Source organism: Onychostruthus taczanowskii, unplaced genomic scaffold (genome assembly GCF_017590055.1).
Source record: "Onychostruthus taczanowskii isolate IOZ18803 unplaced genomic scaffold, ASM1759005v1 scaffold15, whole genome shotgun sequence".
In the NCBI taxonomy this organism is placed as follows: domain Eukaryota; kingdom Metazoa; phylum Chordata; class Aves; order Passeriformes; family Passeridae; genus Onychostruthus; species Onychostruthus taczanowskii.
This window is the reverse complement of record NW_024498685.1, coordinates 12450149-12466208: the sequence shown is the minus strand read 5'-3', so window position 1 is coordinate 12466208 and position 16060 is coordinate 12450149. Positions and strand designations below refer to the sequence as shown.

At 40.9% G+C, this 16060-nt stretch overlaps 1 protein-coding gene across 1 annotated transcript; it reads left to right on the top strand.

The window, feature by feature from the left end:
- The first annotated feature begins 288 nt into the window (after positions 1-288).
- On the top strand, positions 289-8909 carry RERGL (RERG like). Its single transcript, XM_041398850.1, has 5 exons — positions 289-560; positions 649-705; positions 3395-3468; positions 5436-5584; positions 6793-8909. Exons 1-5 carry the CDS (start codon positions 509-511, stop codon positions 7073-7075), a joined length of 615 nt encoding a protein of 204 aa, XP_041254784.1. The 5' UTR covers positions 289-508; the 3' UTR covers positions 7076-8909.
- Positions 8910-16060: the final 7151 nt, after the last annotated feature.

Below are 16060 nucleotides of genomic sequence, written 5' to 3'. Positions count from 1 at the left end.
TCTTTTTTTTTTTGTTTTTTTCCCTTTTTTTTTCGTTTTTTTTTGTTTTGTTTTTTTTTCTTTGGGGGGAGTGGTTTTTCTTGTTGATGTTTGTTTGTTTTGTTTTGGAGTTTTTTTTGGAGTGGTTTTTTTTCTTTTTTTTTTTGTTTTTTTCCCTTTTTCTTTCGTTTTTTCTTGTTTTCCTTCCCCCCCATCTCCCGAGCGCACCGAGACGAGGGGAAGGCGACCTGCACAAAGTTCTCGCTGCGGGGCGCGGCCGGGCGGCACTCGAGGGGAGGAGGAGGAGGAGGAGGAAGAGGAGGAGGAGGAAGGCGCCTCTCAGCAGCCTTAGAGGCCGGGCCCCTCCGCGGGGAGCCGCACCTCCCTCGGCCCCAGCAGGGCGGGGAGCCGGGAGGAGGCGGGATGAGGATGCGGGATGGGGATGAAGGATGAAGGATGAAGGCTGCGGGGCGGCGTCGCCCGAGGCGCTTTAAAGGCCGGCGGGCGGCGGGGGCGGCGCGGCGGCGGCATGAGCGAGGTGAAGGTGGCCGTGCTGGGCGGCAGCGGGGCCGGCAAGTCGGGTAAGGCCGGAGAAGCCGGGAACGGCTCGGGTTTGGTGGAGGGGGAGGCGAGGTCCCGCTAATTCTTGGCTCTGCTTCCCTCCCGCAGCGCTGGCGGTGCGGTTCCTGACGCGGCGGTTCATCGGCGAGTACGCGTCCAGCGCTGGTGAGCTCAGGGATGCAGGGATGGATAGAGGGAGGGATGGAGGTTTTTCCCCTGGCGAGCGCAAGTGCTAGATGTATCCTGTCCTTTTTTTTTTTTTTTTTTTTTTTTTTTTTTTTTTGAGACCTGTAAAGCAAATCTGTAGTTTGGTTTGTCCGTCCTGGAAGTAAAGGTTTAAACAGCAAAGCAAAGCACAGAGGGAGTTTCTGAAGCACTGCTTCCAAAAAAAAGCAGATATAAGTGCTTAACAGTTGTTAGAAAGTGGAGTAGCATTTCTTGATCGCAGCTGGTCTCAACAATATCCCATTACTTCTGTTGTGAACTGTAAAGTTTTTTTTTTTCTGACAAGGCATTGTGAGTGCTTTTTTCCCTTGCGGCTCCCCAAGCACTGATTTGATGGAGAATTTGGGTGTTGCGGAACTTTGCCGGGGATGGGAGTTTCTGCTCGGTTATGGGCTCCTGGTGGACTCTGAGCCCTGGGGAAAGGGGAAAAGATGATCCGAGTGTCGGGGGGAGATCGCTGCTCTCAACGCGGCTGGGGACGGGAAGAGACCGGGATGAGAGTGGGAACGAGGGTGGGCTATGGTCAGCACGATCAGAGAGAGCAAAGGAATAGACTAAAAACCCCAAAACAAGACCTTTTCTACAGAATATCCCCTCCTCGGCTCCAGGGCAGGGGGGAGACAGATTGTTTATCTGTCTGTTTATCGGCACGGGAGGTTAATCAAAGCATAACCCGAGGCCCCAGTGAGGCAGGGAGGCGCTGCTCTGGTGGCTGTGAGGAAAGCCTGGCTGCACACAGGATTAAATGTCACTTTGGTGCCATTGGTGTCACTTTCGTTAAAACGTTCTAAGTCTCGGAAGGCGGCAAAGCAAGACTTGGACTTTTACATCCCGAGTGGGAATGCCGTTCAGCTGATGCACAAATAACTTTGGAAGTGTGCTGCCACCCCAGCTGATGCACAAACAACGTTGGAAGTGTGCTGCCACCCCAGCTGATGTGGCAGGAGTCCCAAAACTTAACGAGGGACAGAGATTGCCCTCTACCTCACTCTCCCTGCTAAAGTAAAGGATTCTCTCTCCACGCTTTTTTTTTTCCTCCCCCCTACACAAGAATCAGAGTTGCTTCTAGTGATCTGTAAATAACAAAGAAAAAAGTACTAAGCTGAATTTCCCTGCTAAAGTAAAGGATTCTCTCTCCACGCTTTTTTTTTTCCTCCCCCCTACACAAGAATCAGAGTTGCTTCTAGTGATCTGTAAATAACAAAGAAAAAGGAAGTACTAAGCTGAATGGTAGTGAATATATCCAAATGAACTTATTCTGAAGGAAGAGCTACAATTGTACATGTGTGCTCTACCATTATTTGTTATTATACAAACACAGACTGAGCAGACAGTTTGTGTCCCAGCTGGCTGCTCTAACTCTAAGCTGCCACATGTAAATTATGTGCTCTCTGTGCCCTGTGTGTGTTCCAAGCCACCTACAACCAAAACCAGGTTCTGTTCTCAGCCTCCAGTACTGCAAATCCTGTAAAAAGCATGCCAAACCCCCAGAACATTTTCATTTTTTAACAAATGTTTGTTGGAAGATAAGTTGAGCACTGCTTCTAGAGATGAGGAAAGTGGTAAGAGGGGTGGTAAAATAAAGGTCATGCCACTATTAGTGGAGTCAAAATAATAATTAAAAGTTTGTTTAATTAAGGAAACAAGCAAGGGGCTGTAGATTTTATACCCTGAGATGCTTGGGACTGATAGTTTATCATCACATGAATTCTTAAGATGAGCAGGAAGAATGCTGAAGGTGCTGAGTTCCAGAGATCACAGAGCTATCCCTCATTACACAGTTTTAAGTATGTTTTCTGTACTGCCAGCACCAATTCCTGTCCCTGTAGTTCAGAAAATGACAAATTATAGTGTAGAAAGCCTGCTGGCAACCACAATCTGCTTACACTTGCTCAGAACACCCTGCTGCTTTAAATAGTAGTGATGGTGTGTCTGCAGCAGAGTTCCCAGTGTTGGTGGAGAGTCCTAAATCTGAGACATGGCAGAAATATTTTTGGACTCTATCCTAAGGACATGGTCCTGTAAATACTCTTGGTCTAATGCTGCCTGGTATGAGAACTCTTAAGGCACCAGAAGCCATGCTAAATAAATATTATTGCTATATAACAACTTTTGTGCAGAATCAGAGCTGCACATTATATAATCCTGAGCCCTGGTATCAAGCTGAATGAGGATCAGCATTTAGCTGATTGTGAGGATTGTGAATTCCCGTCCGGTTTGGAAGAGGAAAAGCAGAATCTGAAAGTGTTCACTCACCAAGATTTTGATGGGAGCACCACAGTGAAATGGTGTTGGTCTGCCTAAGGGGTTGATTGGTGCAAAATTCAGTAGGTTTGTTTCCAGTGTGTGTTCAGAAAAAAAGGCAGACAACCAGTCAACAAAACCAAAACCACACACAAAACAAACAAAAAAGCCTTCCCTAACAACTTTCCTCTCCTAAAAAAAAAAAGAAAAAAAGAAAAAAGGGAGATCAGAGACAAAAAAAAAATTCTACATGCCTTGAGAAATCAATCAAATAACCAGTAATCAAGGAGTCCTCAGTATTATCAAATTTCACTGTTGTATTTTCTTTTTACTGTCATCCCCAGTCAGTAACACTGATTTTCTTTGGATAATATCTATCTATTAGAATGCATCTACACTAAACACTTGTGCTTGGACGGGAGGCAGATACACCTGGAAATTTATGACCCTTGTTCACAGGTAAGAATTTAGCAGGAGGAGGGTAAAGAAAAGCTGTTCTTCATTACCTGTATAAAGGGTCAAGGGGTTACAAACTTTTGGTTGTTGGAATTTGTGCCTGCTCTTTTGGGTTTTTTTTTTAAAGACTGAAATTTTATAGTTGCTGGGGCTCTACTGGGAACTACTGAATACTTTCCCATTTCATCAAAGAAATCCTTAATGGCTGACATTTTCTGGAAATACATTTGTATTTTGGAATCATACTAACAGAAATAACCACTTTTCATAGGTAAATACAGAGATAAGGCATTGGATTACATGGAGTTTTCTCAAATGAAAAGCCCTAAATTCCCTAAAGGAATGAAATTTAGCTTATCAAGCAAGCAGTTTAATAATGGTTGCACAAATGGTCAAAGTAGGCAGGCCTGGAAGTAAAGCTTGCATAATGCAGCTTGTACACTAAAGGAATGAAATTTAGCTTATCAAGCAAGCAGTTTAATAATGATTGCACAAATGGTCAAAGTAGACAGGCCTGGAAGTAAAGCTTGCATAATACAGCTTGTACAAATTGACAAATAAAATCTAACCACAGTAAACCACTCTGAAATGAAGTTTTGTATTAATTTACGTAATTTGCAGGATTGGAGGAATTTAGGAACTGTGCAACAGGGGCAGACCTAGGTCTGGCAGATCCCACTGGCTCTCCAGGCTCCCTTTTGGGCAGCTGCCTTCCCTCTTACCAGCTGGGGGAAGGAATGCTGATGTGAAAGCCAAACCACTGGAAGTGTGACCCACGCTTAAATCCAGGGTTTTGAAAACTTCAGCAGTGTTGAGACAAACAGCACTGCTTGTCCCAGGGTGGTGAGGCTCCTGGAGCAGCCGCTGTGTCATGGCTTGCTCCCACCCTAAGGCCCCTTTCCTTTGCCTGCAGCTTCCACTTGCTGCAAGATTAAATCCTGAGGCATGGGGGCCACTCGTTATTAAGGTGTTGAAACACTGGGAGTGGCAGCTGGAGAGGGTTAAACAGGTTAGGCCTAAATTATGAGGAGAGATTTTGGTTGCACGTATTTGTGTAGCGCTCTCTGAGCTGTCTGTACTCTTTTTTTTTTTTTTTTTTTTTTTTTCCTTAGGAACAAGGCCTAACTTTGGCTGTTTAGTGAAGTAAAATTTTAATGTTTTGTTTTCTGATCAGCTTCCAGTTTTTTAATCTATTTTAGGTCCTACAGTCCTGCTAGCTGCTGCCAAGTCATGTGCAGGGATAAGCTAATTTTAAATAGTTTTGAAATGAGACTCCTTTGCTTACTGGGACAGTTTAAAGCTGTTGCTTTCTGAAAATCAGAATTGTGGCAGTTTCTTGGTGTGAAGAAGGTCAAGGATTAGCATAACCCTATTATCACTCAAGTGACTTTTGTCACTAGGTTTATTAAACTCAGCTGCAGATTGAAAGAAGATTTTTTTTTCCTAGCTCTTCAGAAATTTAACATATGGGTAATTAGTGTTTGAAACTTGAACAACTCAAAGAGGAAAGAAAATAAATGAAGGAAATCATTAAGCTTACTGTAGTCAGATTATTAGGAACAAGCAAACCAGAGCTATAACCACAAAACACACAAGTGTTGATGGCTCCTGTGTGCTTCACTCTCATGTAATCCTGCAGGATATTAAGCATAAGCAATGGCTGTACAGGTTGTGGATTTTCACTGCTTCAACAAAGTGTAAATGTTTAATAATGAACTTGTCAGCAACCCAAAGTGCCATTTTTGATGATGGTTTATTTATTTGTATAAATAAATTTATACAAATATGAAGGCTTTATTTATAAGGCTTTTGGAGCAGCACCAGCCTGAATTCAATGCCAGCACCTAAACCTATTAAATATCTTTTGCAATGAAAGTTACTGTGTTCTGGCATTCACAGCGACAGAGAAAAGGCTCTGGAGTGGCAAGAGTAACACTCTTTTTTTCCGTGTGCATTTGCACCTCTTTCAGCCCCAGCAGGGGAAGCTCTCCCTGGCAGATGAGCTCCACTGGGCCGATGGCTTTGTCATTGTTTACGACATCAGCGACAGGGCATCATTTGCCTTTGCAAAAGCACTGCTCTACAGGATCCGGGAGTCTCACATAGGAGTTTGTAAAAAGTAAGTGGCATTATTTGGTTTTGGTTTTTTTTTTTTTTTGTTTTTTTTTTTTCCCCCTCAGCAAGCATAAAGAAAGCTGAAAACCCTTTTGTGAGCTTGCAGGTGATCCTAGCAGCAATTAAAATCCAGCAGCATCAAAGTGATGTAGTACAATGCCAACAAGGTACCTGAGGGCAAATTACAGTCTATTTTACTGTATCCAAACCCAAGTACATCAGGGTTTTTGTTCTTATTTCTCACAAAACTGGTATTTAAATTATTGCCATAAGCATTTCTGCTGTGTTACACAGGTGAAAAAGCCTGGCATAGTCAGTCTGTGCTTTTACTCTCCCATTCAATTACCAATGGAGATACACAAATATAGGGGCTGAAGAAAAGCATTTCCCACAACAAAGGAAAATAATTCCACAAATATGTCCTAAACTGCCTTTGGTGGTGACTCCAGCATCATTTGTGCACATAGGTGACCATATGGAAAAAGAGGAAGTACTTTAAAAAAAGGATCACCAGAACTGCAGGTGTGAGTATGGATGGGGGTGTGTATTCCTGCATCAGCCAGCTGAGGTGCTTTCTAAATAAAGGAGTGGAATCCTTTACCTGTATCAGAAGAGGAGTAAAAACCCCATTTTTCTGTTTTACTTCTGACCTTTCTTAATTAAGGTTAATTTCTGAAAGGAATAATTTTAGCAGAAGCTTGGAATTAGATTTCCTGTGTTTCCCTCTGAGTTATGCCACTGACAGTGATCTGTCTCTTGGACCTGCAAATGGAAATAATGATCAGGTTGCTTCTTCATGAAGTCCAGCTGCTGACAATATACTCAGCAGCATAGAGCATGAAAAAAGCAGTGGATTTAAAAATACATTAATTCTTTGAGTAGAGAAAACAGAAATGAAAATCTACTGGTAGAGAATAGCTTGTCTGGAAAGATCCTTTCACAAATGGAAAACTAGAATTCTTCCTAGCGAATACATTAATTCTTTGAGTAGAGAAAACAGAAATGAAAATCTGCTGGTAGAGAATAGCTTGTCTGGAAGATCCTTTCACAAATGGAAAATTAGAATTCTTCCTAGCAAGGTGAGGGGGCTGGTTAGTTCATTTTGGGTTTTTTTGCAGTGCCTGTTATCCTGTTATATGTTATGAATTTAGCACAGCATATGACACAGCATTGTACATATCTTTTCTCTGACTGGAACCTTTTCCATTTCAGGATGGTCGAATCATCAATATTTTTGGTTGGCAATAAACAGGATTTATGCCACATGAGGGAGGTTGGCTGGGATGAAGGACAGAAGCTGGCAATAGATAACAAGTGCCAATTCTGTGAACTGTCTGCAGCAGAGCATTATCAGGAAGTTGTGGCAATGTTCACCAAGGTGCTGAGGAATATCACTGCCAATTTCAAAGTGAAGGAGAAGAGACGACCAAGCGGTTCCAAGTCAATGGCCAAGTTAATCAACAATGTGTTTGGGAAGAGGAGGAAATCTGTGTAAGAGATGGCTAGTCTTGAAGTTGGAACAAGCTAAAATAATGGAGCTGAGCTCTTGGGATTCACTGAATTTCCTCCAAAGGTCAATATGTGGAGGAGTAAGACAGTAGGAACCAAAGGTGGGAGACAGTATGGTCTAGACCTGGAAGACCTGAGCTTCTGTTTCAAGCTCTGCTGCAGATTTATTGTATAGGGCAGTGCCATTTAAACTGCAAGCTGCTCCAGAGAGAGGTTTAGTCTGTATTTATTCAACACCAGCATGGTCTTGGACAGAGCTTCTAGGTGCAGCTGAAGTACAGTCATTTCACAGATTAACTTAATTGGAAAAGACCCTTAGGTCATCAATCCAGCCATTAACCAAACTACCAAGTCTACCACTAAACCACATAATATCCAGTAAACTCAGCCTTGCTGATCAAAATCTTATTCAGAATTCTGAGTAGTTTTCTTTTTGAGTGCAAGAACATTTGCACTAAAGAAAAGCAAAATACTGCAGCTTCATGTGGTAATGTATTTGTATTTAACTCAGATCCTTGTGTGCCTTACACTTGCTAAAATTCATATGAATTAAATGCTTAGACACCAAGTCTACGAAAGGTATTTACCTGCAGAGCTGCCTTGCAGAGGCACCAGAAGTAGGGAAGCAGATACATAAAGCAGTATTGTCTCCTGTTTCAGTATATATATTTTTTTTTTTTATTCCATGAGTGATGAGAGAAAGTGGAGAGGGTTGAGGAGTGTGGGAGCTGAAATGTTAGTGAAATGTTAGTCAGTGAGCACTGGACTGTTTTGGCAAGGTCGTTGTTGAGTGAAATAATTTTACAGCAAGGTTTGGGTTGATCCCTTCCACAGAGCAGTTTTTATAAACTTTAACAGAAGTTTCATTAGCTGCAAGGTGGGTGCGACTGCTCGGTCTCAGATGGCAGCAGAAGCTTGGAAGGCACATGGACTGGTAAAGAGCACAAGTTCTCTAGGATGCCTGCCTGGATTTAAAGGTCAGCCTGCTGGTAAGACCTGTGCTCACAGAGAGTGTTTCTCCTAATAACCAATGTCCTTACATTTACTCATGGCTGTGGTATTGAAATACCACAGGGAGAGAGCACTGAGCACTGCTAGCTACACTTCTCAGATGTGGATATTAAACATCAGATGGGTTTAAATATGTTGTCAGTTGACATTCAGAGCTCTAACTCTAGACAGCTAAATAAGGGCTCAGCCCAGCCTGTTTGCAAGTGCTGTGCTCATACAGAACTCATGAAAGGGAAGTGATCTGAAGATGAATTGCTGCCTCCTACCCACTCCAGGGGACAGCTGGGATTCAGTCTTTGTAGGATGCTGTGTTGAAGCCTACCTCTGCTTTGAAATTTTACTTGCATTTAAACTAGAAAATTTCAGGTTGTTTTTTTTACTTTCTGTTTTTTAGCTTTCACCCATAAGAAAACATAAAAAGGTTACATATAATCTTAGCTGTAAGGCTGAAAAATAGCACTAAAGCACATTTTATTGTGTTGACCAAAGATCACCTTTTTTTAAAGCAAAAGATATTTCACTTGTTATAAAACTAAAAATATTAGAAACATAATTCTCAGTTGACAGGCACTTTGTTTTTCTGCAGATGCTGCTCTGCCATATCAGGAGCATTGCATTTTAAGTGTGTGGTCAATATCTATGAGAGTGAACATGCAAATTTGCTCATGTACACCCCTCAGCTTCCCAGCCCACACAGGATTCCAGAACTACCAACATACAGGTGTAGCTTTACCTGGCTCTAGCATTGCCACATTCCAGAACTCTTATTTGTATTTACTGCTCTGGTATTAAATAAACTGGATATAAGGTGGATGTGTTAATGATTTTTTGGTTTGTTTTGTTTTCCCTTTACTCTGGTATAAGGCTTTTGGTTTGACTGCTATAAAAGGGAAGCACTGTGCAGATCTGAAATTCAGACTGGAGAAGGTAAATCTGGGAATCAGCCACTTGCACCAAAGAGAACCTCTGGCTGTGTTTGCTGAGCACAATGAAGAAACCCTCATGTGCCTCTAAGCAGCGAAGAGAGCCTTTAAAAAAAATTGCTTTATCCTTTAAAAAAATCAGTCAAAACAGCCACAGAGAGGCCAATTAGTTGTGTTCATATTCCTGGGAATGTGGGATTTCAGACAGATGGAACCTGTAGTACAGCCCATAGCCCTTTTGTCTGTATGGAGTAAGTGCTGGGACACAGAGTAGCTGTCATCTACAGGGCCATGTGCTCACCTGAAAACCACCTGAAACAGCTGCATCTTCTAGAAACAGATGATTAAGACTTAAACATACTAAAACACCCAGCACAGACATCATTTGGTGTTCTCAGCATGGGGATTTCATTTGTCTTTCATTGCTGATAAGTGCAGAGGTACAAGAATGCAAAATTTTAAAGCAGATACACGTTCTCCCTTTCTAAATGTATTGTTCAATAACTTTTAAAAATGAAGGCCTTTAAAAATACTTAAAAGGCTGAGATATATATATATATATATGTTTTGGTAAGTGTTCTTGGAGTTATAACAGAGAAGGAAATATATTAACTGGCACAGCCACATTACAGACAAGAAATTAGCAAGAACCCTGCTCATGTAACACAGTAAATTTATGTAAATGATGTCTCATGCTCAGCATTGACAGTGACATCACCTGGAGCATACCAGACTCATTCAAGAGTGAGGAAATGCAGCTATTTGTGTTGTCACACGTTGCTTCAACACACAAGCCCATCCTTTCTCACCAAAAGGTTTTGAAATTGTTGCACAAGAGTTAAAGATTTCTTGCTGTCATGCCTTGAAGTCCTTGTCTGTATGAACTTCCAGTAAAATTCTGCCTGAGAAAGGCACTCAGAAATGATGTTCTTTCTCCCTGCCTTCAACTCGTTTTTACTTTGGAAACAGAGACATAGAAGCAAAGGGATTCTACTGAAATATAAAAGTAATAGCCCCTGGCTCCCAGCTGCTGTCTCTCAGAGCACTTTCAGGGCTTTTGAAGCTCTTTCTCACTATAGTTTTGAAATAAACAATTTAGACTAACGCTACCTCAGCTGTTTTTCCCACTGTCTTGTCTGTATGCATTAAACTCTTTCAGAAAATCCCACTAAAGTCATGTTCCCAACAGGGCAGAGGGAAAAATGTCCCAGTAAAACTTAGAGCATGACACTCCTGGAAAAAAGAAATAATTAAGTGAAGTATTGAATAGACCAACCAAACCTGCTGTACTCTGAAGACAAAAGTAACTACTGTAGGATTTTTAGACCATTGCTAGAAGCTGGTTTCTGAAGGGATGGAGAGGAGATCATTGAGCCATGTGGGGAGGGTTGATGCTTTCCTTTCTATCTGACTACACTGCTTTGAAGATGATATTTGAAGGTGTCTGGTCCTGGCTCTCTCTAGCCCTGAGGCAGAGAGAGGGATGGGTGCTGTGGCCATTGCCTTGAGTGGTTGTGATTCTTTCACCAACAGCCTGACCCAAATCACTCAGTGGTATTTTCAGAGCCTACACTAAAAAGAAGAGGAATATGAAAACCACTGAAAGTAGAACTAAAGTGCAGGTAGCACCCAAGGACATGTTAATTTTCCGTCAGGATGCCTTTTGGAACAGGTGCTTTAGGCTGATGAGGTTTTATAAAACCTTTTCCTTATGGATAGAGGAACAAACTCCAGTTCTGATTCAGCTGGAAAGAAATCCTTGCCTATCCACTCTGAAGCAAGAAATACTTAAAAAAAAAAAAAAAAAAGAAAAAAAGAGAGAGAGACAGACTACTAGAATAATCTAGAGCAATATTAAAAACAATTAAAAACCATGAAACTTCTACCTCCTGTCCATAGGAACACAGACCTCTTCATATCCTGAATGTGCCCGGGGGAATGAAAATAAGGGGAAGCTGAATTTTGATGTGCTCTTCAGGCAGTTTGAAAAGTAAAACCTTTGTTTACATGTCTAAAAGTGCACCTGTCAACCTGTATTGTTTTAAAACTTGGATTTGATATTTCCATAAAGAAGCACTGTTGTAAATGCCAAAGTCTTCTGTTGTGTTGATTTGGATTCTTCTCCCCCCATAACTGATATTATATGAGACAGGCAGACTATTCTGGGTAGAAAGTTATTTTTAAACAGGCATTACTCTTTTCCAGAAACAGACTGTAAATTTCTGTCTTCTTTTAATTGCTTTACAAAGTAAATTGAGTCCCTCTGGTTATATAATTAATATCCACATTTAGCCCTATATATTTGACATGACTTGAGCCATTTACTGCTACATTCATTTTTCAAGGCTGGCTCTAGGAGTTCAGATAGGCATTTAATTACTGCTGAACTCTGGGAAATATCTAAAGTTTTTCCAGGGAGGTGTCTTAACAGTAGTGAGAAACACACATAACAAACAAGCTAATTGGAGCAGAGTGATCTCTCTGGCCAGGTCTTTCTCCTTGTAGATTCCTCTCCTCATATTGAGCAGTAAAGTGTCACCATATCTACACTATGTCATGCATTTTACCACTTGAAATAAATATAAAAGGATTGGAAATGAAAATATCTGACCTTAAAATGGCAGGCATTGTGGTGTCTGGTGAAGATTTCATTTTTTAATGCGCATAACTTTTTAAATAGGCTTGTCACAGGTTTTTGGTTGCTCTGTGGGATGATAATAATAATAATAATATTATTATTTTTATGGTTTTGTTTGTTTTTCCCAAAGCGATTTCTAGCTTTCCAGACAAATTTCCTCCCAGAATAAACTTTATTTTAAAGATGCTGTGAGCTCCCTGAAAGTTCAACAATCTTTAGTGGAGTGCCTTCTAAAAGTAATCTGCTGCGTAAGGCTGAGAAATCCGACAGCTTTCCTGCTTCCAACATCTCCCTCTCGTGGCGTTTTCCCCACACTTCATCCCTCTCACTTGAAACATCCCTGTTAATAAATCCAAGAGCACCGATCACAAAGTACAGGTGAAACCCCTCCTGCCTCCCAACACTATAAAACTTTGCAATCGATTTTTCTGTGTTTAACACTGTGAAATCTCATAGGCTTAATTGGACAGGATTTATTGGTAAAACTGCAGGTGTTGGGAGGGTTTTTTCTCCACTGACTCTTCTGGGCTCAGCCGTTTCACTGAAATAAAGTTCAGCTCTCTCATCTAGAGCACTGGAAGTTTCCTGTTAACACCCCCTCCATGCATATTAATATCCTCAAGAAGGGCTCCAAAGCTTCTATCCTGTTTCCTGACACCCCTGTTGGGCTGAGCACAAGTTTCACCTCCACCTTGTCTTTCTACAGCTTCCTGAGGGTGTTATCCCCAGAGCATGGCAGGGAGCAAAGCTAGACTTGGGCAGGAGAGTTTCTTCTCTTATCTCCAAGTTGTGGTGCAGACACTGCATCAACCTGCATTAAATAAGCAAGGTAATTTCCTGAAAAGACCCCGAGGTTGGGACTGCCCAGCCCAAAACAGAGATCTGCTTCTAGATTCCCCCCTCATCCATATGCCTTTCTACCAACACTTCATCGAGGTGATGCATCAAATAATGTAGATGAGTCACCCTTCAAAAGGCATTAAAGTCTCCACCAACTCTAAAGGTAATTAGGGTTGGGGATCTCTGAAGTTAGGTGAGATGAATCATGTTCCAAATACGGCCTCTTGGGGCTCTTTGCTAGTTATTTTGTCCTTCATCTTCAACACTACAGAGTCCATCTGTCCTACTTTACCAAATCAATTGAGTCCCTATGGTTAGACAATTAACATCTAACTTGAGATGACCACTGGGTCATTTAATGCTAAATTTATTTCATATGATTGATCAGAGTGCTGGATTATATTTGATCCCTGCTGAACTTGACGAAACACCCTGAAATCCGCCTGTCACAAGTGAAATTAATGGATGAACTGGAACTGAGGATAAGCTAACTGAGTACTGCCACAGACTGCTTCCAAGCTAGCTCATTAAAAATTAACTAGCAGACCTTGATGCTTCACTGCAGTCTGCAGCAAAGCCATATTTTAAAAGCTTGGCTATGTTAACTCCAAAAACCTAAGGTGGAGCAGAAAGTTGAATCAGGTCTCCCGACTTCCAAGCTCATGATTCAGCTAATCGGTTGTTTTCTGACTTGGAAAATATGTTTCTACAATTTGTGTGTGGGCAAAGCCATTAGCTCACTTTGTGACTTATTCTGATAGCAATTACCAGCCATATGGATGAACCAAGCTCATTACTTGCAAACAGACAGCATCAAATCTCTGCACCACTTGTGCCTTCGTTTGCTGTTGCTCACGTCCTTCTCTTTGCAACTGGAGGATCTGGCACCAAATGGCTCTAATTCACATTATTTCATTGAAAAGGAAATTTAACTATACAATAAAGTTGTTTAGTGAGTTGTTTCCTTTAGGCCACTGAGTCACACCAGTTTCTGAACACATCCCCAGCTATTACAGCACTGCAGCACCCAAACATCAGAATGAGATGCCCAGCAGATGCATGCTACTGATTGCCTTACCAAAAGTGCCAGTCAGGGTTTCTGCCTTATATTCTCAGATTTTTTTTCCAATAATCTTAAAGAAAATGCACTTTGAAACTTGACTTCCTCTTTCAAATTTCTCTCACAAGTTCAGAAGTTGGTGGAGGAGAATGTACTGACAGGGCAGTTCAGAAAATGCACAGTGGGTATCTAGGCTGAAATGTAATTTTCCACTTTTTTCCACCCTTATATACTTAAATTGGTTAGCTGTAACAGATATTGCTTCTTAGTTTCTTTCACATGAAAGAAACTAGGGTAGCATCTTTTACTTTGCAATGAGGTGGCTGAATAAAAAAAACAAAACAAAACAAAAACAAACTGAATCAAAAAACAATCCTCATCTACATAATGGATTTTTAGTAATGTCTCTTGCTGGCATATAGCTAGGCCTTATTCTTCAAATTCTCTGCCTGAGAATGCCCTCTGAGTGAGCTTTCCTACTTATTAACCACTAGTCACATAGGTAAAGGTACTTGTGGATAAGGGTTCTTGTGATTGCTGGGCTGATCTAAATGGATGCACAATTATATGATTAAATACAACAACATTTTTTACTAACTACATATAATTTTGGCTGTCACTCAGAATTCAATTGCATTAGATGATTCACTAAATGACTGAGGCAGCCTGGGATCTGTCCTATACAGACCTCAGGGAATACTGCAAATACTGAACTAAATCACATAACTTATCTTAAATGCAAATGGGAATGCTTTACAAAGAAACTAATCTATACTCATCTTTTGCTGTATTTGACATCTCCTTCTGTTTGCTTACATTTTGGGTCATTAATACAGATTTACAAACCTATACTATCGTTCATGCAGTTCTTTATCTTTCTAAGCATAGAGGGTTCATGCAGTTAGGCCTGTGCTAAAAAGCACACCAGTGTATGCAAGTGTGGTCTGTCCTGAGTGGTCCAGTCTGGCTTCACAGAACAAGGTAAACTAATTTTCTTTTTCCTCATATCACCGTTTAAATAGTTCCTCCAAAATTTCTCTTTATTCTGCTGTAAATCTCCTAGGAGTCACACCAGCTCTGCTCAGCTTAGCAAGTCAACCTTTCCTCCTTTCTGTTGGTTCCTCTCAGTCCTGCTTCAACCTCTGGGTCTTATCACAAAGAATTTAGTAGCAGACTGATTATTAATGCATAAAACAGATACAGTACAGTTTATGGTCATATCCTGATCCATGTTTGACATAATGCACTGATACATGTTTGGGTGCCGTGGGAGAAACGTTTCCCTCTCTCTTCCCTTTCCTTATGCACATGCAATAAATCTGCTGTGTTTTTGGAGATCCATGCTAAAATATTCCAGTGCAGATACACCCACACAAGGGTTTGACTAGGGCAATACATAAAACAATTTAAATGTCTGTACCAGGACTTGTGAGTCTTGCAGAGATAACCAGATCATGCTTTGGAACTTCTGCATTTCCACCTCTGCCTCGTTGGCTCTGCCCTGCTTGTCTGAAATTGCCATTTCTACAGACCCACAGAGCTGCCTTTACCTTTGGAAGGAACACACACAGAGCCTTTAGTCCAAACCTTCTTTTTCCCCAGCTAACTCCCTCCCTTTCCCCAGCTGATCAGAAGAGAAGCAAGTCTTTGTTTTTAATTTGATTAAACCCGGGGTCAAATCCCGCTTGCTGTTATTCTGGAACAAACACAGAATGACTCCAGGTTTACAGTGCTACAAGTGAGAATTAAATTATGCCCTGAAAATTCATTTAAAAAAATCTTTCAGACATTTAAACAGATGGATAAATCAAGCACAGATTCTCAGGTCAACCCCTACCAGAAGGCATCTCTCATCTGACTTAGGGTGGAAGCAAGATGCTGTGATAGCAGCTAACAATAGAAAGGAGTTACAGTGAGGGTGGGGAATATTTTTCCTTACCAAATTCACTTGATTTAATGCAGGGCTTGCAAAATTAACGGTGGCTTTGAGTGATACCTGTATGTTTTATAGGTTTATAAATTGATTGTAGTAAAATCTTACAAGTCCTATATCACTAGGTATTGTTTCAGCCTATTACAGGAGATATCTATCTAGAGTTGACTGAATTGTATTAATCTGATCCTAGTTTAATGATGCCTTAACATTTTTATGGGAGAATTTAATGTTTGCAATATCCATGTTCCTTATTTGAAAGTGTGACTTATAGGTTCTCATCTCCCTTAAATTATGAAATCCTTCAGCTAATAAAGGAAAATGATTATGGTTTGCAAAAAAGGCAAAGTCATTTAACAATCCATATAACTGTCTATTGTAGGTCTTTGCATAATAATTGTAATTTAGCTATTAGAAGTTCTAAAGGCAGTTATCAGTCATATGCCGCAATTCTGAGGAAATAAGTGAAAACTCAAATTATTTAAAGACTTTGTACTTTCCAAAGGCAGGGGGAAAAAAAACTAACAGAAATCAATAATACTTTTAATAATGAAAAAAAATGTTCT

Bases quoted from the DNA above. Each gene is read 5' to 3' on its own strand.
- RERGL (XM_041398850.1), top strand. From the start codon at position 509: ATGAGCGAGGTGAAGGTGGCCGTGCTGGGCGGCAGCGGGGCCGGCAAG. The intron at 561-648 runs GTAAGGCCGGAG...TCCCTCCCGCAG, and splicing joins CAGCGGGGCCGGCAAGTCGG to CGCTGGCGGTGCGGTTCCTG. The intron at 5,585-6,792 runs GTAAGTGGCATT...TTTCCATTTCAG, and splicing joins CACATAGGAGTTTGTAAAAA to GATGGTCGAATCATCAATAT.